Source organism: Natator depressus, chromosome 2, assembly GCF_965152275.1.
Source record: "Natator depressus isolate rNatDep1 chromosome 2, rNatDep2.hap1, whole genome shotgun sequence".
NCBI lineage: Eukaryota > Metazoa > Chordata > Testudines > Cheloniidae > Natator > Natator depressus.
In genome coordinates, this window is record NC_134235.1 from 79,183,315 (window position 1) to 79,205,844 (window position 22,530).

General features: G+C 40.7%; 1 protein-coding gene across 1 annotated transcript in view; it reads right to left on the reverse strand.

Annotated features, from left to right (window-relative positions):
• The window catches only part of LAMA3 (laminin subunit alpha 3), a 190,903-nt gene that overhangs the window by 48,714 nt on the left and 119,659 nt on the right, over positions 1 to 22,530 (reverse strand). Inside the window, exons 36-43 of the mRNA XM_074944500.1 lie at positions 20,950 to 21,094; positions 19,141 to 19,281; positions 17,132 to 17,296; positions 14,023 to 14,124; positions 12,888 to 12,971; positions 9,674 to 9,904; positions 5,075 to 5,188; positions 716 to 825 (exon numbers count right to left, since the gene is read on the reverse strand). Coding sequence (XP_074800601.1) covers positions 716 to 825; positions 5,075 to 5,188; positions 9,674 to 9,904; positions 12,888 to 12,971; positions 14,023 to 14,124; positions 17,132 to 17,296; positions 19,141 to 19,281; positions 20,950 to 21,094 — 1,092 coding nt within the window. The remainder of the gene's footprint in view (positions 1 to 715; positions 826 to 5,074; positions 5,189 to 9,673; positions 9,905 to 12,887; positions 12,972 to 14,022; positions 14,125 to 17,131; positions 17,297 to 19,140; positions 19,282 to 20,949; positions 21,095 to 22,530) is intronic.

A 22,530-nucleotide genomic window follows, 5' to 3' on the forward strand; every position in this document is an offset into this window, starting at 1 on the left:
TTGCACTTGTATGTATGTTTCATCTGTCAAGCTAGTGGAATCTTTCAAATATAGTCAGACCAACATAAATCCACTTACATGTTTACAAGTTTTAATTATTTTTTCTGAGTGCGGGCTTTGCAGAACACTAAATCTCTCTGCACTCACACAAAGGCTTGTTCCCACATAGCCAATCATCTCCTCTCTGGTTTGGACACCAAATGGGACAGCAAAAATAATATCCATGCCATGTCTCAGGAATATGGCTTCACTAGCACAGAAAGAGAGCATGGATTGCAAAGGAGAAATCCCTGTTGAAAACACATGTGTTTCCAACAGTTAATGGAATACATGAAAGCCCTGGGAAACATTGATATGTATGGGGACAGATGCGGCATATAGCTCATAAACAAAACAGGCCCCACCCCTGAAATTCACTGCATGTGGGTGCACCACTGTGCCTGTGCAGAGCCCCACCGAAGTAAGGGGGTTACCTTATGATTGTGCAGTCACTTGCAGGATCAGGGCTACAGTTAGAATCTTGAACTTATTAAAGAAAACAGAGTGAAATAAGTTACAGCACTTAGTTATTATTGTGTGTATGGCACTAGCGTCTAGATGACCCAACCAAGATTGAGACCCCAAGCACAGAGTAAAACACAGTCTCTACCTACTTACCGTAAATAATTTCCACTCCCCATACCCTTTTTTAACTTGACACTATATTGTACAATACCTGTTTGTGTAAGGACAATGGCACACCCTACAGGAACCTTGACTGGCATCGCCAAAATAACCTTCTTTACAGCGGTCACATTTTTCCCCAGCAGTATTATGTTGACAGCCCTTAAAAATGAAACAAACAAGACAATTAACTGTGGCCTAACTTTGTAGGGTTTATTATCATTACCACTAGGAAATTATAGCTGATCTTTTCCAAACCTCTGAGGGTGTATTTTTTTCACCCACAGTTAAGCATTTATTGCAAAACAGACTAATTAAATACTATTAAACTTATTTTAACAGGATACTCAAAGCAGCAGTGCAGTTGCTTAATGAGCGTTGTCCCTTATGTGTGTATCTGTCTTGATATTTTGAGCGAATCCATTAAAAATTCACTAGGTCTGAATTCAGCTTTAAATTTTGCATGTATATTAAATTTTAATGTATATTATAAAATCTGGGAAATTATGAACAGTTTTAAAAACACACATTTAATTGAGTCCAGACACACCTCCTCCCTAAGTCCCAGGAAATTAATTTTAAAATTAGTCTGCTTAATAGATTCAGTTAAGATTTTAATTTCATGTACTTTTCCCAATATGCATGTAATTTGTATTTCATTTACTAATTGGAATGAACAATTAATTAATAATGAACACTGAGAAAACAAATCTAACTGCCGTAGCCAACTCCTCCATGATAAGACTCCAGGGAATAAAACCTCATTTTAGAGACGTTCTTATTCCCATTAGTGTCAATGAGTCATGTGTGTATTTGGTGGGCAGGCGGGACATTGCTTTTTGCTTCAACTAAAATTCTTATACACAAAATAATTGTTAATTTACAGCTGAAGTTGTTCAAACTCATTTTCTAGCAGCCATAGAAATCCAGGAAATTACCAATAAAGCCAATATTTGCATCCACATTAACCTTCAATCACATACCCTATCATCCAAGCATCATAAGCCTTTAACATACTCGTACTCCTCCACTCCACAGCTATACACCCTTAGTACTCCGATGTACAATCTCATCAGTGCGCATATTCTGTTCCTAACAGTCAAATGCACAACCTGATCTCTGACATCTGGATTAAGATGCCGCTATACCTTTGCCTATAGATAATATCCCATTCCAATGGCCCTATAATCTATTACTTGTACATGACACAGTACAGCGTCACTGATAAGTGGAATAGGTTAGAGGATTTGAGAGGCAAGGCTGAACCAGAACTGTGGGTGGGGCATGGGGTAGGACAGCAGGACTTTTGGGGGCAGGGAGGAGAAGCGGACCTTTGGCTGGGTTCAAACAGATGAAGGGCAGGCTGCAGTTCCATTCTCATGAACCTCCTATGGCTCCGAGCAAAAACTCCTCTAGGCTCTGATTTGCAGCAGAGGGACTCCCCTCCCCACAAGTGACAGCAGGCTCCTTTGCCTTTTCCATCTCTTCTTGCACTCAAGCCCCCCCACGCCTTCTCCACCCAAGCATACACATCTCCATTCATTCCCCCTACCTTCCCACATAGATCCATTCAACCCTATTCCTGCACAAGAGCCCATAACTTGTTTTGTGCTTAAAGGAAAGAATGAAAAATATGGCCTGTTTGTGAGAGGTTATGAGAATGGATGTGTGAAGTTCTACTTTGTGGGGACTGTGGTTGTTTTAATTGGTGGGAACCAAATAAACACAGAGTCAGGGCCAAAATTTTAAAAACACACAGTCAGGACCCATTTTAAAATATGGCCTCCTCAAAAGCTGATGAATATTTTCCTTAAAAAATTACATGGAAAATTTACATGAACAGTTATTGTGGCAAATCTGAAGACTAAATTCAATAGTTAAAATGTGAAAGAGGGATTTTAATGCTGCTGCAGTTCAAATCTCAAACCATGCTTAACTCTGGAGTCACTAATGACCCCCGCTAAATATACATCCTGATTGCTGAGGGCTTGTCTACATGGTGCATTAGTATGCAGCCGGGGTGTGAATTCTAGTGAATGCCAGCATCGTGCACACCGACTGGCCACGTGGAGCCTGCTGGTGCCCACTAAAAGTTCCACAGTGTGCACTGATGCCTGACATCTGAAACAGTGCTAAGTTGATACATGCTGGGGAACTTTCTGGCTATGCCTACCCTACGAGTTGGGGGTGCAATTCCCAGCTCAGGTACACCTACTTGTGCTAGCTCAAGGAGAGCTAGCGTGAGTATAAATAGCAGTGTTGCCATGGTAACACAGGCAGCAGCAGCAGCACGGGGTTCTGGTGAGTTTGTACTCAGCATGGCTAAGTTGTGCCCCCCCTGCGTTTCTATTTAGACTCGCGCTAGCCCTATGCGTACGCAAGCTGGGAATCACACCCCTAGTATGTAACATAGCCATAGCTTTAGTGAACGTTAGTACAGTCCACGTGGCCACTTAGTGTGCATCACGCTGGGTGCACCAGAATTTACACCCCAGCTGGTGCACACTAACGCGGCGTGTAGACACACCCTGCAGTGCGGAAGCCAGGAGAAGTCTATAGAAATGGAGGGAATAAGGTTTCTTGTGGCATGGGGAGCCTTTTATAGATTTCATACATTGATCACATTCAATGGACCATATCATCCCCTTTCATCTAGAAGGTGAAAGGAACAAAAATCCTATTCCAATGGCCCTAAAGCATGATGGACGGAAGCCAAAGCAGCAACGTCCTCATCATCCCTCCCTCAGAATTTAAGGGGGCATAGCCAAGTAGAGGGGAGATGTGACTGGAGTTACAGCTACTCTTTTCAGCAGCATCCTTTAAAACTCCAGAGGAAAGTTCCAGAGGACGATATCAGAAACCCTGTCAGCATTAACTCACAACCTCCCCAACAATCTATTCCTATGAGTGGGAAGAATGGGCAGGCTTTGACAGATAGCTCCTGAGGAAACTGGGCTGTTGATGGAAGAAGAGTTCAGGGAGCACAATGGAGAGTGCACAAATGTTTTGATGTCTGCCCCCTGCTCCCCCTACAAACAGACAAACCCCACCCAATGGAGTCAGAAGCTGGCAACTTTGGGCCTGATCTAAAGCCCACTGAAGTCAATGGATAGACTTCTATCAACTACAATGGGCTTCGGATCAGGCCCTTTGTAAGTGTCCTCTGCACTAAGTTTTCCTGCATGACTTTGCTCATCTTATAGTTTGTCTCTAGGGCAGGGGATGTTTTATCTCAACATATTCATAAGTTAATTGTGCTTGCATCTAAATGACATTTTAGGCTAAAAAAGTGAAGTTTACACTTTTCAGCCTTCTCTTGACCTGATCTACACATCCTCATCTCTATCTTTCTGCTGCAGTGCTTTCCTGTCATGGCCTGTCCTGTCTCTCAATGAAGCACATTGTGAGTCACTCCCTGGAACATGCTGAACTGTCTCATAACTAACATTTAACCAAAAGGATTTGTTGAAACAAAGTCAAAGGGTATTGCATATTGCAAAGGAATGTGCTGTAGGCAGGCAGAATTAATAGCTTACAAAAAATAAACAGGGGAAAATAAATCATGAAAGAGAATTTGTTTACATAAAAGGGGTGCAGTTAAGAATTAGCAAAAATTTTCAAGTTGGAATTTTTCAGAATAAACCATAAAAACTAAGGTTTTATTTAATTGTCAAGAATATAAACTAGAAAAACACAGTAGGCCAAATTTCATGCTCACACAACCACTGGGGTTCCTTGACTTCGGTGGGGTTACTCCAGATTTAAAATGGTTATCTGGGAGCAGAATTCACCCCACTGTACCTACAGTTCAATTGCAGATTTGTAATTCATCTAACTTCTCTCCTCCTAGCCCAATCCTGTCTTTTCCAGTACATATTATATGTGTAATTGTAATCTAAGATTTGTTTTCAAAGTGAGCAAGCAAACAGTGTCTTAGTTTTTCAAGAATGTAATTATTTATTTGAATATGGGGTCGGCTCCTACAAACCCTTATGTGCATAGTGCTACGGACTACCCATGAGAGTAGAAGTTTGCTGGACTGGACTCTATAAAATAACTAAGGCCCTGATCCTGCAAACACTTACCCATGTGCTTAATAGAGGGGACTTGGGTAGCATGGGACAACCAGAGTTGTGGGAAGAGGCACGGGAGAAATGTGGAATGAAGATTGAATGAAACTACTGACCTGTGCAAAGTTAAGCATGTGCAAAGTGTTTGTAGGATTGGGACCTAAATGCATACACAGTAAAAAATTCAGGTAATATAATTCAGTCAAAGAATTGAACCAGTTACACAAGAATCATTTTGTGGCAACAATGAAGAAAGGAATGCTATGTCTTCCACAGTTCAGTAAAGAAATGGATAGTCTGCTTTTCTACATTAGTTTCAACAATATTAATGTTTTACTTACAATACATATTCCAGAACCATCCTGGCATCTATTTGAATTTCCATTGCAATTGCAGGGTACACAGCGTCCTGTAAATAATCCTTTATTCTCACGATAAAACCCAGGGCTACATTCCTATTAAGTATACAGGAAAATATATGTGTAAATAAAAGTGGGGGGAAGAAGGATTCCACAGCCTCCACAGGCTACAAAGATCAATATTTTAAAATCTGTTGGCCACACCCAGAAAACTATAGTAGAAAGTGTTTCCTGATAGGCTTTTTTTGGAGCAAATTGTTACTTTCTTAATCATAATAATTTTAGCTTATAAAGTGGCAAGGGAGCAGATGAAAGGGACTCCAGCTGCATATCAGCTGGTGACCAATCATTTCAAATAATTTTATAAAAATAATGCAGCTTTCAAAGTGGAATGGTATCACACAGGCTTTGGGGGTTGGGTGTGGTAATAAACAAGTGGGTTTGTTTCTACAGAGATATACTGGCCAAACCATAGAATCATGGGGGGAGGGACGAGAGGTAGAGGAAAATACCATTACTCCAGCCCATGAACTGTTAAAGCACTTGGGACCTGATCCTGCAAACACTTACGCATGTCCTCACCTTTATGCCATTGATTTAAATGAGACTACTCACAGTACTTAAATTAACCATGTGCATATGTATTTGCAGGATCAGGGCCTTGCTGAGTAGCTGCACTGCTGCTCCCTACTCTGGCAGTGGTATTGCATCATCCTGACCCTCACAGAAGGCTGCTGAGCAAGACATTTCCTGCGGCTAAGCAAAGGGGTCTAGAATTTGGCCTTTAAACAATGACCACAGAAGATGTTAATGTAGATTTACACCAGAAGGTTCTGGAAGGGCTTCCTATAGGCGCTTCATATGTTACAGTGGTTACATAAAATCTTAGTGCTCAGGTAACTACAGTGTATTCTTTAGAAACACTTCCACTGTGGTAACTTCTATATTAACTTGTCATGATTTCCAAAATTATTCTACCTGGAGCTATATGAAGCCACGTTTAGGCAGAGTGAGACAAGGTTCCAAAATATGCAGCCGTCTGATTTTAAAGTACAGGCTTGTCCTAGGGACCGGTGACACATGAAAAGAATGTTCAGTCACTGAAAGCACGCGAGCAGAATTTATATTGTATGTCAGATCAATCAAAGTCAATTTTAAATAGGGAAACAGAGGAGTTGAACTGGAGAAAGATAATGAAAAGGAAGCAAGAGACAACTGTCAGCAGTATTAGCCTGTACCATTTAGGTGCTAACTAATATGCTGATATCAGATCATTACTGGCATGGGAGCAGAAGCAGGGAGAGTGAAAAGAGCTTTCCCCACTATTTGAGCCTCTTTATTCATGGACCAGCCTTAACTGCAGTACCTGTATTCTTCTGACTGCTCCCTGTGGGGGCCTTCTGGAGTACTAGGCACCCCAGAATGGCGTGGCATGGCCCTTCTCCCCAACCCCTCCTCACTGGGAGCTGAACTGGCTGGCTGTACAGGAGATCACATGCTACATCCTTCTAAGAGGCGGTAGGGGAGTGTGATACCTGGGGCACACCGTGCTTTCCAAAATGCCTCCAGGAGTTACCCCTCAAGCAGTGGAGCTCTGCACAGTCCCCATCAGGCCCAAAACATATTGAATAAAATAAGTGGCACATGAACTACAAATCCTGCAAATTTTTGCTCAGATGAGTTGTGCCACTGAGCTCCATGGGACCACTCACGGGAGTAAGGGTTGGCAGAATCAGGCCATACACTGTAGTCTAGTTGCTTTAGGCATGAGTATTTATGAAAGATTCTGAATGAGAATTAGGAATTTATTAAACATACATTTGGCAGAGAAAAACCTCAGCCCTGCAGCGGCACAAGGATTTTAACAGAATACTGCAATGAAAGTTGTTGATGTTTAAACAATGAGAGTTCACCTATGATCTGTCGGAAATTCCACCCTCGCTTTCAGTGGTATGTGGGATTAATGTAATTAAATGTACATAAGGCCTGATCCTGCACCATTTAAATCAATATGAGTTTTAATATTGACTTCACTGGGAGCAAGGGCTGAACCCATAATTTGCCCCACTCTGACTTTTTTAAGATACATTTTAATAAATGCAGGGACCTATTCTCCCTGAATTTATACATGTAACCTACATTATAGCCAACAGGCAATCAGTTTTCCCGCTTTCTGAGGAGACTAGCCACCTCAATATTTGAAATAGCTCAATCAATAGAAATATAGCTTCACAAGGATTATTTATAACAAGTACCTTACAGGCAAAGCAAAAATGAATACACCTACTTTATTAGTGTATCCACATGCATTTGAACAAATCTATGCTGCTCTTTCCTCTTTCAATTTTTACTCTCTTTACATTTAAAATTTGTAACACTAACATACACACTGGAGTACTGAAGCACTCTGATTTGTGGACAACTGTCACCGCAGCTTCATTTTGCAATATTCACTTCATATGAACAAAAAGCTCTTAACCACTCAAAAGTACACAGAAGCTGTTAGACGCTCTGGCTTTTGTGGACAGTGGTAAACAATTTCTGCCAATAGTACACGGATGATCTTTCTTGTAATGTAATTCAAGGTTAGGAGATTTGCATTCTCATTGTTTGAATTTCAAGAACTGCATAACTCAGCAAGAAAAAGAAAAGAAAGAAAGAAAGAAATTACCTCTTTTGGTTTAAAATCCAAATGAATTTGTTGCTGCTGACCTCTGCCCTGCAGGTGAGGAAATGCTAGCCTCTGTTGTACATCTTGTCCCAAGCAATGCCCCAGAGCTATTAACAAGACAACTAGCCATCCTATGTTCTTCGGCCTCTGTATTTCGGCCGTCATTTTGCTTAGCTCTTAGCTTGGCTGTTCACAGACAGTATTCTTTCACTATTCAAACCTTCTCTTATACTCCACCTTATTGTTCAGCTTCTGACTCAGATAAGAGGCTGTATGCTGCGATGGGCCCCACCTTTAAACTTTATACATGAGTCAGGTTGTACAGCACAAATAACAGTTCCTGAGGTTAAACGACCAGACTGTAACTCCTGTAAGTGAATGTATATCTAACATAAGGTGTGGCAGGCATCACCTTCTCCCTACCTAACGTAGTCAGACAGAGCTAGATGATTAGAACAGGAAATCATAGATTGAGTAATACTGTAAAAACGGGAAGGGCTTATGAGCTACATTAAGTCCGTGGTTCGACTGCTTCCTTTGGGCTATCTATTTTTTTCAATGCAGGGGAGGAAAAACGGATAGGAAATAAAGACAGCACATTGCAGGTGGTAGGGTGGGACTGGGAGAATTTCAGTCTATATTAAATGCAAGCCCGAGTGTGCTGATCAGTTGGATTTCACGTATAGCACAGAGCACGGAGTGTATGAATAATAATTTCTGAAAATATTTTCAAAATGATATTCAGCAAACAATGCCCTATTACTGTGGCCAGGAGACAAAAATGAAAGATCCAGACCAATAATACATAGACCTTGTTCAATCAGTCTCTCAGTTGCTGTTCTGCTCCATTCACTACTCTTTCATGCTCATTTTAAGATGTATTGTTTACAGGTTAGTGTAGTAACTGCTACTTTAACTCTTAAGCATTTTTGAACACGTAACCAATTCTACACATTCTGTGCAATCTGTTCTTTGTTTCTCTCTTCCATATTTCACTCTGTTCCCAAGGGTCTGGGTAGTCAGCCTATTATCATTACCAAGAATGGGACCCAGCTCTCCAGAGTCTCCAGTCAAGGTTTGAAGTTTAAAGCTTCACCTCTACTGTTACTGTACAATATAGTCCACTTAGAGAGGTTCATAGATTTTAAGGCCAAAAGGGATCAATATGGTTATCGAGTACGATCTCCTGTCTAATACATGCCCTAGAATTTAACCTGGTAATTCCTGCATTAAGCCCATAAATTGTTTGAGCTATCTTTTATAGCATACCTCTTAGAAAGACATTCAGTCTTGATGTAAAAATCTCAAGTGATGGAGAATATTAGGTGAGTTCCAATGGATAATTTTCCTCACTATTAAAAATGTACAAATAATTTCTAGTGTGAATTTGTCTCACTTCAGCTTCTAGCCTCTGTATCTCGTTATGCCTTTGTCTGCTAAATTAAAGAGTCCTCTATTATCAGAAATCTTCCCCCCATCTACGTACTTATAGACCATGATCAAGTCAACGCTCAACCTTCTCTTGCATAAGCTAAATTAGATTGATCTTCTTTAGTCTTTCTGTACGTGACAGAAAATATTATCCATATAACACACACACTTTATACATGCATAGTCGCAGCTAAATGGAGCACAAATTCCACAGAAGGTATCTAATTCACCTATTCCTCTTTAGAGTGCCTTTCACACAGTGAAAGGATTTTAAGCCCAGATCCTTAAAGGGAGTTAGGTGCCTAAATACCTCTGAGGATCTGGGCGCTAGCTATCAAAACTGTACATAAACTTAATTATAAAGTGCTTAAAATTAACCAGTACTGCTAACAATTAGTCTTTTTTCTCTAACTAAATCAATACAGTTGTGAGCAACATATCAAGAATGATACAGTGAAGAGGCAAAGAAAATTTCCTACCTGACATGAGTCACCCACATAGTCAGGGGGGCAGGAGCATGTCTCTACATTATATGCAATGCTTCCACTTCCTGTACTTGTGGCTTCTTCCAGCCCAACCTCACCCAGGGTTAACCTCTGAGTCTCCGTGTAGTAAAGTCCTCTGATGTGTAAGCCATCTAGTCTAGACAGGATCATCATCAGTTCTTCTCTAGATACCAGGTTATTGTTGCTCGCATGTCTGAAGTTTCCCTGTACATTAATGATATAAAGTAAATATGGCCCTGGGGTGAGTTAACCTCCAATTAGCTTGGTGGAAACAGACACTGCAACAAAAAGGGAGGACGGTAACAGAAAACAATCACCTAGCACCACTTCCTGCAGTCTCAGGGAAGGGAGAGTGAAACAGACGAAAGGAAAGTGGGTAGCAGGTATGTAAAGAAATGAAGGGTGGGAAAAGGAATGTGGGAACATCGAGAAGGGACATAAGAAACCCATATACACACTTTGTATATTTGCTAGCCAAGCAACTGAGACTATGTATCAGCCCCAATTGACTATAGAAGACCTGTGAGGGAAATCTGGAAGTCAGCTGGAGAGCAGCAGAGAACGAGCATTGGTAGGGATGTCTCCCCCAGGAAGAAAGGAGCTGATTAAGCATTTTTGGTGACTGGGAAATGTCAGTTAGTGATTCAAGGAACAGGAGACGTTTTTGGTGCCTGAAAGCCAACAGCAGAAGGAAATGGCGCCACAGAGAGTTGAAGTAGAGTGAGACTCTGTAGGAAGTGGACCTGTGTAACGAGAGGCCTGGACTTGACATGACTCACAGCCATCTTGTGTATGGATTTAGCATAACTCACAGCCATTTCAGCCACCATCATTTGGAAACAAAACTACAGAGTCAGGGGAATTCAGCTTTGGTGTAGGCAGACAGATAGAAAAGCATTAGCTGCAGATGCAGCCCTACTAACAGGAGATAGATATATATTCACAAAGCCATGAGAATGGGAGAAAATGGACAAACTAACCTTGAGTTTCTGTAGTTTCTTCCTGATAATAAAAAAGTATGAGGTTCTGCTGTTGCAAGTGTATCCCACTAACGAAGCATAAAGATAAGTAGACCTTGAGAAGTTATTACTAACTTTAAAAAATGCAAAAGCTAATGAGTAGACTGTCTTAGGCATGTGAACCCTTGTATAGTGAAAATGATTGGTTAGTGCTTTTTGCAGAGCTATGTTTTAAGTAAAATAATTTAAGGCATAGGTAAGAGAGAGCCTCATTTTAATTATATAATGAGGGTCAGAAAAGAAGCACTTTGGAACTTAATTCAGGTTACACCTCAAGATCAAAGCTGCTAGAACTTTTTAACCCCTGCATGACCAGACCGTGTAGAAGTTGGAGTCCCAGACGACATGACCCTGACTAGCTATCGGGAGACATCTATCTGTTTTACTGGGAGTGGTGAGCATAAGATGCTTGGCATGTGTATTCTGTTGATTTGTTGCTAATTGTTAATAAATACTTGTACATATTTAAGGGTATTCACTGTGTGATGGCTCTTTCATTGGGAAAAGGCCTCACAGACCCATAGACACCCCTGAGTCCACCGGGAATGGGTGTTAGCCCTGAGCCCACAGAGGGGTAGTGCCCTGACCCCACAGAGGGGTAAAGTTGGGTATTCACTGTGTGATGGCTCTTTCATTGGGAAAAGGCCTCACAGACCCATAGACACCCCTGAGTCCACCGGGAATGGGTGTTAGCCCTGAGCCCACAGAGGGGTAGTGCCCTGACCCCACAGAGGGGTAAAGTTGGGTCCCTTATGTCCTGAGTACCCACGATGATGGTTATGGGGTGGGAGCCCTATATTACACCTTCAGTACCCACAAGGGCAGGCAGGGGTGGAGCTGTAAATTGTGTTGGTAACACCTGAGGCAACCGGGGATCTGTCTCAAGAGGAGAGAGCTGAAGACCCAAGTTGGGGCTGCCTCAGTCATCCCAAATCATGGAAAAAATCACTGATTAGCCAAAATAGGGGTCCAGGAAAGAACTCACTCTCTCTAAGAGGAAAATCTCCATGAAAGACTCTTTGTTTTTTAAAGAGTAGGCCTTCCTTAGATGTCCAGTCCCTGGAGAGATTGTTCATTTAGTTCAGGGAGGTTAAATGGCATAAATCCATCACTGGACACAAGTTTAACTCAGTGTGGAATTTGGCCTGCCGAATCCTTATTCTGTTGTTGATACCTGAGCCAGAAAGAACCCAGATTGACTCTCCTGATCCCAGTCTGAGTTCGCAGGGCTGGCAGTTAGGGAGGGGAAAGTATTATTTGTAAACTGAACATTTTTGATCTAGAAACCATTGAGAGACAATATGGAACTTCCTGAGCCAAATTTTAAGTGGTTCCTACCAATATTAATAATATCTTACACTTTCAAGACACTTGTCTTCCCATTTGTCATTCAAGTCTGCGACACATATGTTTATATCCTTTAAAATGATCAACTATTTTGTAAGTCTAACTACTTTGAAGTAACTTTTGCATATATGTTGTCCATATTTTTAGATTATATAGGGAAGAGGTAATGTCATATGAAACAAATAGTAAAACTAAAAAAAAAGATTAAATCTTTTTATTTTATTGATTTTCTCCCAAAAAAATATAGGGGGAGGAGAAAAAAGACAAAAAGAACAAAAAAGTAAAGGAAGGGAAAGGAAAACAAGGAAGGGGGAAAGGGAGGGGGAAGGAGACCAATATCTAGGCTTCCCTCCATTAGGAATTAATCAAAGATTTCTAAAAAGGCAGAACAATTGTGTCTGAGATCCTTCTTTTCCAAAATATTACCAGCTCTTTAGCTGCCAGAACAGCCAAGTCAATGTGCCAAGCTTGTATCCCTGGAGACAGTCTGCTCTTCCAACTAAGCAAAATTACTCTGACTCACTTGGCTACAAAGCACTGCTCTAGAGAACCAAGCTTTCCATGAGTTGGAGGGTTTCCAAGATGATGGGACATAACCCAAAACACTGTTCTGAGAACTAATTTTTAAGGAGATACCCAAAATCATATTAATCCTCCTACCTATTTCTAGCCAAAAGGATTGTATCTTGGGACTGTCCCAAAACATGTGAGCCAGTGTGACTCCAGGAGAACTGCATCTCCAGCAGCCGCCTGTTTTGGCAATGCCGATGTACTGTAACCTACGCGATGAAATCTTAAACTATTCCATTTATATTTCTTACCTCAACTAGCTGCAAACGGCTGTAATACTGTCGGTCCGGCAATGGGTTGTTAGGATCCACATAAACAATTTTCATTTGCTGACCCTGTGTAAGAATAATGCTTTCATGCTGAAAGTTGAATACTTTTAATTTGCCGGTGTTGATATGCAGTATAAGCTGCGGAAGCACAGTAATTCTGTCATTCAGCAGATACAACTTAAGTTACACTACTTTAATGGTATTCACTACGACAACAACAAAAAGATGCACTTTTGGGTGAGCATGGGGAGGGAAGCAAAAACAAAATATGACCCAGAAAGGTTTCTGACCTTCAATCCTGATGCAGTGAGACGGTCACATCAGATATCATTCCAATGCTCTATGCAACGTACTTCTCAGCCAGCACATTAGAAGGTTGGATTAAAATTAAAAATGGGCTGAAGAAGCTGTATTCAGATTCCCATCAAGTTTAAGTTTACGCTTTGGGTTTGGATTTGATAGCACGGAAATCTCATGAGAAGAGATACTCTTGTAAGATTTCAGCTGCATTTGAACCAGAAAAGAAGCTGCCCTCCTAGTTTTGTGCCAGGTTCAGACACAGGGATTTAAGTGACAAATTTAAGGATCTAACTTTGGCCCGTAGCTAGTTAAATTCTAATCTGGTTGACCTGAAGTATATTTCTACCCATTCAGCAAAATCTTATGCTTAACTTTACACAGATGAAAAGTCCCAGTGAAATGAATAGGATTAATCCCACATGTAAAACAAAGCACCCATAGAAGTCTTTCCAAGATCAAGGTCCTTCTTGGTAACAGATGTGCAAGGCTATGATTTATCTTTTTAACAGGTGTATTTTAAGGGGAAAATTCCATTTTATCTTTTTGTTGCATTCAAGTCAGATATGTGTAATAAGAAGTTATCTTAGCAAAACAGATAGATATGATAAAGGCTTTGAACAAAAGTTAATAAGAACACTTGTAGAAATGCAGCATCACGGTAGTATATATTTTTAGAATGCTTTACTAAAGAGCAATCTTTTCCAATAGTACAATTTAGATAACTGAAAAAATAGCACTGTGTTGAGATTTCTTGAAAAATATTAAATGTGAAACAAAGTATTTCCCTGATTTCAAAAAGCAACAATATAATACTTACTGTTAGCTGTACATCAGGTCTTTTATCTAGAAGAATCATGCCTTCACTAGGTAAGCCAAAAGATTTCACTAAGTAACTTAGGTAGCCACCATACGAAGAAAGCTATGATAAAATGTTCAAGATGATAAAGAGTTTACTGCAGTTTTGCTAAATACTAAAATCATTTTGTATTTGTTCTCCCTCCCACCCCACTATGCATTGTAAATAGAGTACTTTCTCTTTGCTCCTCTATTCTAAATGTGCAAATATGCATATATGCATTGCTTGAAAACAAAAACTGGAACGAATAGAACAATCATCACCACCACTTTGGAGTCTCTTATTCTGATAGCCAGTTTATATAACTTGTGTTTAAAGAGTCAACTTGAAAATCATATTTCCATCTGAGGATTTTGGTTCTACCATTGTTGTAAGCAACCATTGAGATGGCAATAATCGAAAGAGATTAGAGATGGTTTTTTCTCTATTTTTGAGCTTGTTTATTCTGTGCATTTGATGGCATTGTGTGTAGTACATTCCATTATTCTCCTGAAAGTCAATTGAACCTTCTCTCTCAAACACTGGCACAATGACATCACCCTCATACAGTGCTCTTGGGGGTGGGGAGAGACGGGCTTGCATACATTTTCCTCCCCAGGATCTTCAGAGGGTTTTATCAATAGCAGCAGCAGTAAAGCTGACAATGAAACTGAAGAGGCAACAGACAACCATATGCGCAGAGAGGAAAGATGGGCAGGGAGAGGCCAGTTTGAGCACGTTTAGTGGTGGTTTTCTCAGGCCAGCCCACCCTACGCTTATAAACATCACACCTCACTAGGAAATCTCAGCTCAGTTCTTCTTATGCAGACAGAGCTCCTACCTATGTTAATGTATGTAAAAAGAGGATAATATTGTAATCAAGAGCAACTGTACAGATTTCAGAGAAGAATTTTGTCCAGATTGTAACACAGGTGTTTTACTGCTTTTTCTACAAAGCTCTGCTCAGTGCAAAACTTTTGGAATCAAACACCCAATTTATTTTGGGTTGCTCTTCAGCAGGAAGGAATTTGCGAGAATTGATGGAAGTTCACGAGAGCTAGATTTTGACTAATAAATCCATTTTAGTTGCCACACAAGTCAAACTTGAACCCTTGTCTCTGGAGATGAGTAATTAGTAAAACAAACTCTTTTGGCTGAAAGGCAAGAGTACCACTATTGCTAAATTGAAATCAGTTTTTTTTTTCAAACGGAGCTAGCAACAACATTTTATCAGCCAATTCCCATTGCACTCCACATTGCCTAATCATACAGTTGTTTGTTTTTGACAAGACATGCAAGATAAAGCAAAACGGCTTTATCAGTTTTAGTCTCTTGTGAGTAAACACACTTTTTATTCTGCACATCACAATATCAAACTATGCATGCCACACACATATCCACTATAAATAAAATGGTTACTTTTTGGTCTGTAGTTTTCCTTCCTTTATGTATAAATATGTATTTTAGTAGGCACTGGCCGTGGTCACTATAGTTAAGGTGAAAAAAGAGTTGGCATTGTAACACTCTGGTTTTACAATCCCACAACTTTCCAAAACATTCACTTTTTTAAGATGAGATTTTCCATCCTTGGTCTCTAGCCAAAGAAGATTTTCTTTTTGGAAAAGAGATGCCTCCAGGAAGTTCTGACTTTGGGGAAAGTGAAAATAAAAATACACTTTTGTTATATTAAAAAAAATATTAACCATGGCATTCACTTCTGAGAGGCATGGATTCTTAACTTGTTTGGTTTCAATGTTAACATTTAGCATAGTATATTTCTTCTCTTCCTTCTTTTTTTTAAAAGTTGTAATTAATACAAAGAGAACCTCACAGAACTAATAAGAAGTACCCTAATCAGATCTGCTATTTATCACCTGTGGTGACATTAACCAGTGTGCAGTGGGCCAGCATGAGGTCTATGCACTACTTAAATCCTCAAAATGGGGCAAAAGTGAATTGCACCCGCCTTGAATATGACAAATATCTGTCCTAGTGGCTTCCCACATGTGATGAGGTGGATGGATTCCACATTGCATCTAACAATCAGAGTACTGAACTTACATGCTGTATAGCCAGCTACCATTATAAACACAACTGGGACTGCAGTTGGACAGAGTTATAGGACACTGAAGCTACAAGCAATCAGCAGCAATGTGTAAACTGATCGACATGATCCCCACGGTGGAATGATGACAAGTTTAATAGAAAGCAAGCTGCTGCTTCCCTTAGGAAGTAGAAAGAGCAGAAAGGAGCTCAAAGAAGCTGATGGTTAAAAGAATAGTGTTCTCATACGATGCTCTGACCTGTCGCAATTAGTTAATAAGCACACAGTTACTAAGTAGGAAACACGGTAATACTTTCACACAGCCATACAATTCAAGTTATTATATCAAACAAACAACAATACATTAATTTAATATTCAGACCACCTGGAACTGTTCACTCCTTTCTTAAATCAGCCCTGACAGCAGGATATCAAGAATAAAGGGGGAAGTTTTCAACAGCAGTTGAACACTTAACTGCCCTTTATGCTTTTGAAAATCTCCCCAAAGATGTTCAGTGAGTCTTAAAAGGTACCATGGGACAGGGGGAGGGATAGCTCAGTGGTTTGAGCATTGGCCTGCTAAACCCAGGGTTGTGAGTTCAATCCTTGAGGGGGCCATTTAGGGATCTGGGGCAAAAATTGGGGATTGGTCCTGCTTTGAGCAGGGGGTTGGACTAGATGACCTCCTGAGGTCCCTTCCAACCCTGATATTCTATGATTCTATGACAGCAGCAAGATATGAGGCTGTGGTTCAGAAATTGCCTCAAGAACACCAGCTCCCAAAAACTAGGAACAGAGTCTACCATAGAGTTCATGTAAACATCTCCCCAACATCCACCAGGATGATTACTCCAGCATTATAACTGACTGCACTTTCAATGCTGTCATCAAAAGCAGAGTGCTGTGATTTCAGGAAGGTCAGAGGAGGGTTAGGAATCCATGGGAAAGAAAACAAACATCACTTAGAAAGATAGAGTGGATTCTACCAATGATCTTGGAAAAAACAGAACAAATATTATCACAACAGCTTAGTTAGGTGTTATTTACCTTCTCTCCCAAGTAGGATTGTGGTGCCACCCAGTATAAACTGTGCACAGAGGTAGGCAACTCTTGAACATCAGCAACTACACTATTGCTGCCTGGATTGAAGGTTACGGGGACATCAATGTTATAGTCAGCTGTCTCCATGCGCCAGTTCCTCATATCAACAAACTAATAACAAAATATAAAAGGGAAATTAGGGCATGTTTAATCATTTATTAAAATCTTTCCAGGTTCAGTGTATAGCGTCATTTATGAGACATACCATATTGATTATACAAGGCACTGAGGATAAAATTCACCCCTCCAGAGACAGACATCACAAAGCCCTATGCAACACTTGTGTCCCACTTAAAATTTGTCTCAAAAGGGGCTTAAGTGGGTCATAAGTAGTGCATAAGCCTACTGTTCGCCTTCTGCACAAGGGTGTTTGATTTATTACTATGGACTAAATTCTGTCCTTGGTTATATGTAAACACAACCCCCACTGAGGTCAATAGAAGCTGCATGTACGCAACCAAGGATAGAATTTGGCCTTATATTTTAAGTCCATAAACTATTTTCCCCCTTTAAATAATAAGTCTAAAAAGGTCTTCCTAACTCATCTACTTCCTGAAACCTCCTGCAAATTTCACTAGTGCTGCACTAACCCTATGTCAAAATCACCAGTGCTTTGTTTAGTCTATTGTTTTAAAAAACTGTTTTTATTTTGCAGTTTTAAACAAAAGCCAGAGCAATAATGTTTTACAGAAGTAGATGTCCTCTGCAGGGATAGTGTCCCATACTACAAAGAAAAACCAACAGATCAAATTATATCATTTGAATAGCAGAGGGAGAATTATTTTACAGCATACTTCAGGTCCTGACTTCCTTTACAGCTTAGCTGGAAGTCTCAACATTAGAATTAATTATTTTTTGCTTGGGGTGAGATAGGTGGCATCTATCATTACACTACAGAGCAGAATGGCTATATGGAATTACAATGGCAAAAATAAAAATTAATGCATGTGTCTCAGAATCACTCACAGAACAATCTGACATCGAAATATCCACAAGCTCAACAACAGGCTTCCGTAGGGACAGCAACCGCAGTCATTGGGTGAAATCCTGACTCCACTGACACCAACGAGAGCTTAGTCATTTGCTCCAGTGGGGCCAGGATTTCACCCATTGTGCTTAAAGAATAAAGTGCCACAATCCAGATAACACCTAGTCCACATCTGAGCCTAAACCAAACCTCCAGATCCAGATTCAGACATTCTCAAAGCTCAGGAATATTTGGATCTGTATTTGAACTTTGAGATGTTTGGATCAAAGAACATTTTTTTCCTGTCTTTTATTAGAAATGTTTCTTGTAATGTCCAATTTAAATATTCCCTTGTTTATTTTCAGGCTGTTTCTCCTTGTTTTCAACGCTTATCAGCCTTAAATAATTCCTCCCATTCATTTATGTTATCACATGAGTATATCCCAATTTCCCTCCTCCTCCCACCTTCTTGTGTCATGTTTTTCCCTATGAAAATGAAGAAGGACAGAGCCTGTTCACATAGAGAGCTCATGTTGAATATTACCACAGACCTCTTGCACACTAGCTAGGTCTCAAATACACCTGTAGTGCGTATTTCCTACAAGCAAGGTATCAAATTAATTGCTTCATTAACTTATTGGAAAAGTGTATTGTAACTAGATATCTCACTTCAACAAAATCTTTGATGGCTGTAGCCACCTAGAACAGAGGACTGGCTTCAGCTCTAGCTGAAACAGAGAGGTAGACAGACCATTTCCCACGGGGCAGCACTTTCAGATTCTGCAGGGGTCTTAAGGAGGTTGCACCATAAGTTGCACTGTTTCTTGCAGAGAAGACATCTCATGGGAAACACAACACTTTTCAGTGGTTTCTAGAGAATATTTCCCATTCTCATGATTCAGTAAAATACAATTTGTCTTTTTGGAAGAAATCTGATAGTTTCTTAATGGGATAGATGCCTGTAACTAAAAATACACACGAAATATACCTTAGTTCTACGATTACTTGTGCTGTGACAGTTGCTAGTAGCTCCAAAACAAAAGCAAGAAGTGCAGCCCTTGGGATGAGAAGGATCCAAATAAAATGATCCTTGACGGCAAATGTCACATTGTCTACCTTCAACATTCTCCTGTTAAAGAACAATTGAAAAAAGTTATTAAAGTTTTCCATGTGTTATTGGTCAACCCGCAAAATACCAGGCACCTAAAACAAAGTTCCTACAGGAACATTTAAATATTTATAAAATATAAGAGAATATAAATGTGAAATTGTTACTTATGGTCAGGGCCGGCTTCAGGCACCAGCAAACCAAGCAGGTGCCTGGGGCGGCAAACGTAAAGGGGCGGCAGGAGGTCGGGCTCTCGGGTGGCAATCCGCCCTCAGCGGCGGCGGGAATTCGGTGGCCGCTCCGTCACCGTGCGTTTCATGCTCGGCGGCAATTCGGCGGCGTGGACACAACTCTTCTTCGGTCGCCGGCAGCAATTCGGCAGCCCTGACATCACTCCGCCTCCATGTTCGGCGGCAAGGGTTTTTTTTTTTTTTTTTTGCCGCTTGGGGCAGCAAAAATGCTGGAGCCGGCCCTGCTTATGGTCTTCTGTAAATGGTATTCCAAATGAAATAGTCTCCTCTTGAAAGGGAACTTCTGTGCCAATAACTTATTCATAGCTTTGTCTCCTGCATGCACAACAGGAAGGTTTCCTTTCTAGCTACTAAATATACAGACCCAATTGAATATCAGCAGTCTGTATGTTGGGTATATATAAAAATACAGTTCACTGCAATTGCACATGGAAAAAACTATGTCATTTTTGAGAAGCCTTTCCACTCGATCTGAATAAAGATCTGCAGTGTAATTACTGTAGCTCACTGTTGAGTAATGAACATTGATCAGCCCCAGTTCTGAATACTACGAGGTGATTTCCTAACCAAAATCCTCAAGCTGGTTCTTCCAAACCTACATCTGAAAGGTCACATATGAAACTTCACATTTATAGAGTTCAGTCTATGCAAATCACAGCAATGGTAAACACCATGCATACACTGGGGCACTGAAATGTCAATCACATCAGTGGTTCTCAAACTAGGGCCACGGCTTGTTCAGGGAAAGCCCCTGGCAGGCCGGGCCGGTTTGTTTACCTGATACGTCTGCAGGTTCGGCCGATCGCAGCTTCCACTGGCCACGGTTTGCCGCTCCAGGCCAATGGGGGCTGCAGGAAGGGTGGCCAGCACATCCCTCAGCCCACGTTGCTTCCCACAACCCCCATTGGCCTGGAGTGGCGAACCACGGCCAGTGGGAGGTGCAATCAGCCGAACCTGCAGACGTGGCAGGTAAACAAACCGGCCCGGCCCACCAAGGCTTTCCCTGAACAAGCGGCAGCCCTAGTTTGAGAACCACTGAATTACATCATATGACCAAAAAAAAAAAAAAAAAAAAAAAAAGCCTGAAGCCTAGTGGATATAAAAAAACCCCAAACTACAGATGCAAAACAGAGATATGTGTATGTACATAGAGTTTCAACACATATGTGCACACATAGCATGTAGTACCTTAATGTACTGCATAAATCTAGGTTTCTCTGTGAAACAGATCAACATTAAATGTATTCTACAAACTTCTTAATTGCAGTTTATTTGCAATCCAGGCAAGTGCTACAATTCATTTTTTATATAACTGTATTTAATTCTTATCTAAGAACTGCAAATAACAAATTCACTTTATTATGCCCATTAAATATGAAACAGCCACTGATATGGAAACTGTTATTTGTGAATGCACAAGTATCTTGATTTATCTGACCTTGCAGAGACAAGCTCCTGTCCGTGGATCACAAACATCTGGCTCTGTTCCATCTCTGTTACAATTACAGGGAATACAATCTGGGAAACTGTAAGAGCCAGGACTGCAGCGATCACATTGTCGCCCTGTTATTCCTGGCCTGCACCTTTACCAACAAAACAAACAGAAACATTTAGGTTTGTTTGTGTAGGAAGAAGTTGTCACAGGGGTGGGAATAAAATAATGCAAAGGATCTGAAGTGATTGTCTGGTCTTTAAACAAAAAGAAAAGGAGTACTTGTGGCACCTTAGAGACCAACCAATTTATTTGAGCATAAGCTTTCATGAGCTACAGCTCACTTCATCGGATGCATAAAGTGGAAAATGCAGTGAGGGTGTTTTATACACACAGACCATGAAAAAATGGGTGTTTATCACTTCAAAAGGTTTTCTCTCTATTTGAGCATAAGCTTTCGTGAGCTACAGCTCACTTCATCGGATGCATAAAGTGGAAAATGCAGTGAGGATGTTTTATACACACAGACCATAAAAAAATGGGTGTTTATCACTTCAAAAGGTTTTTCATGGTCTGTGTGTATAAAACATCCTCACTGCATTTTCCACTTTATGCATCCGATGAAGTGAGCTGTAGCTCACAAAAGCTTATGCTCAAATAAATTGGTTAGTCTCTAAGGTGCCACAAGTACTCCTTTTCTTTTTGCGAATACAGACTAACACGGCTGCTACTCTGAAAACTGGTCTTTAAACACCACTCATGGGGATCAGCTGAAATAGATTACCATTTTTCTCAAAGTGTAAGGAGTATTGCAGTGCCTAACAATGGTCACTCCACCCAGTGGGGGTGGTTTGATTTTCAACACTGCAGGTGTTGAAGTTGGGATTCATGTTCTGAAGCTGTTCAGCATCTGCAGCAGGGAGGTACCACCTTGCGAACACAGGGAGTCTGACACCCGCACGCTGTATCCCAGGCAGGAGTCTGTATTCAGAAGAGCTATAGAGCTGACAGTGAGTGGCCATTTACCAAAGCACCCAGTTGCTAACAACAAGATGGCGTTTCCCAATGAAAAGATTACATAACTTACAGGGCTATAGGATACAGATATTCAGGCCTGTCTGTAAAGGCCTATACTCTAAGAATATAGGTGTATTCTTATCACTTGGCTAGTTATAGAGGTATAAAAGAAAGAATCAAAATCACTGTCTGCTAGCGTAAGAGCCTTCTCTTACTGTGACAGTCTGAGGCCCTGTTCTTAGGCTAAGGCCTTTGGTTAAGCAGCAGAGGCAGCCATAAACTGGGAAGCGAATGGTCACATCCTCACATTCCAACCTAGTCACATTGAAATAAGGTGCTATTGGGCTGTTAGGAATACAATCCTGTCCTGATAATGCCTATCGCCTCCAGAGAAAGGGAAGTGCCTAGAAGATGTAAAAGGAAACTTAGTTTGATAGCATCCTGTCTGGCAAGAACTCACTTATCAATAGCTGGGATGTGAAATGCATCCGATGAAGTGATGTAGCTCACGAAAGCTTATGCTCAAATAAATTTGTTAGTCTCTAAGGTGCCACAAGTACTCCTCCTCAT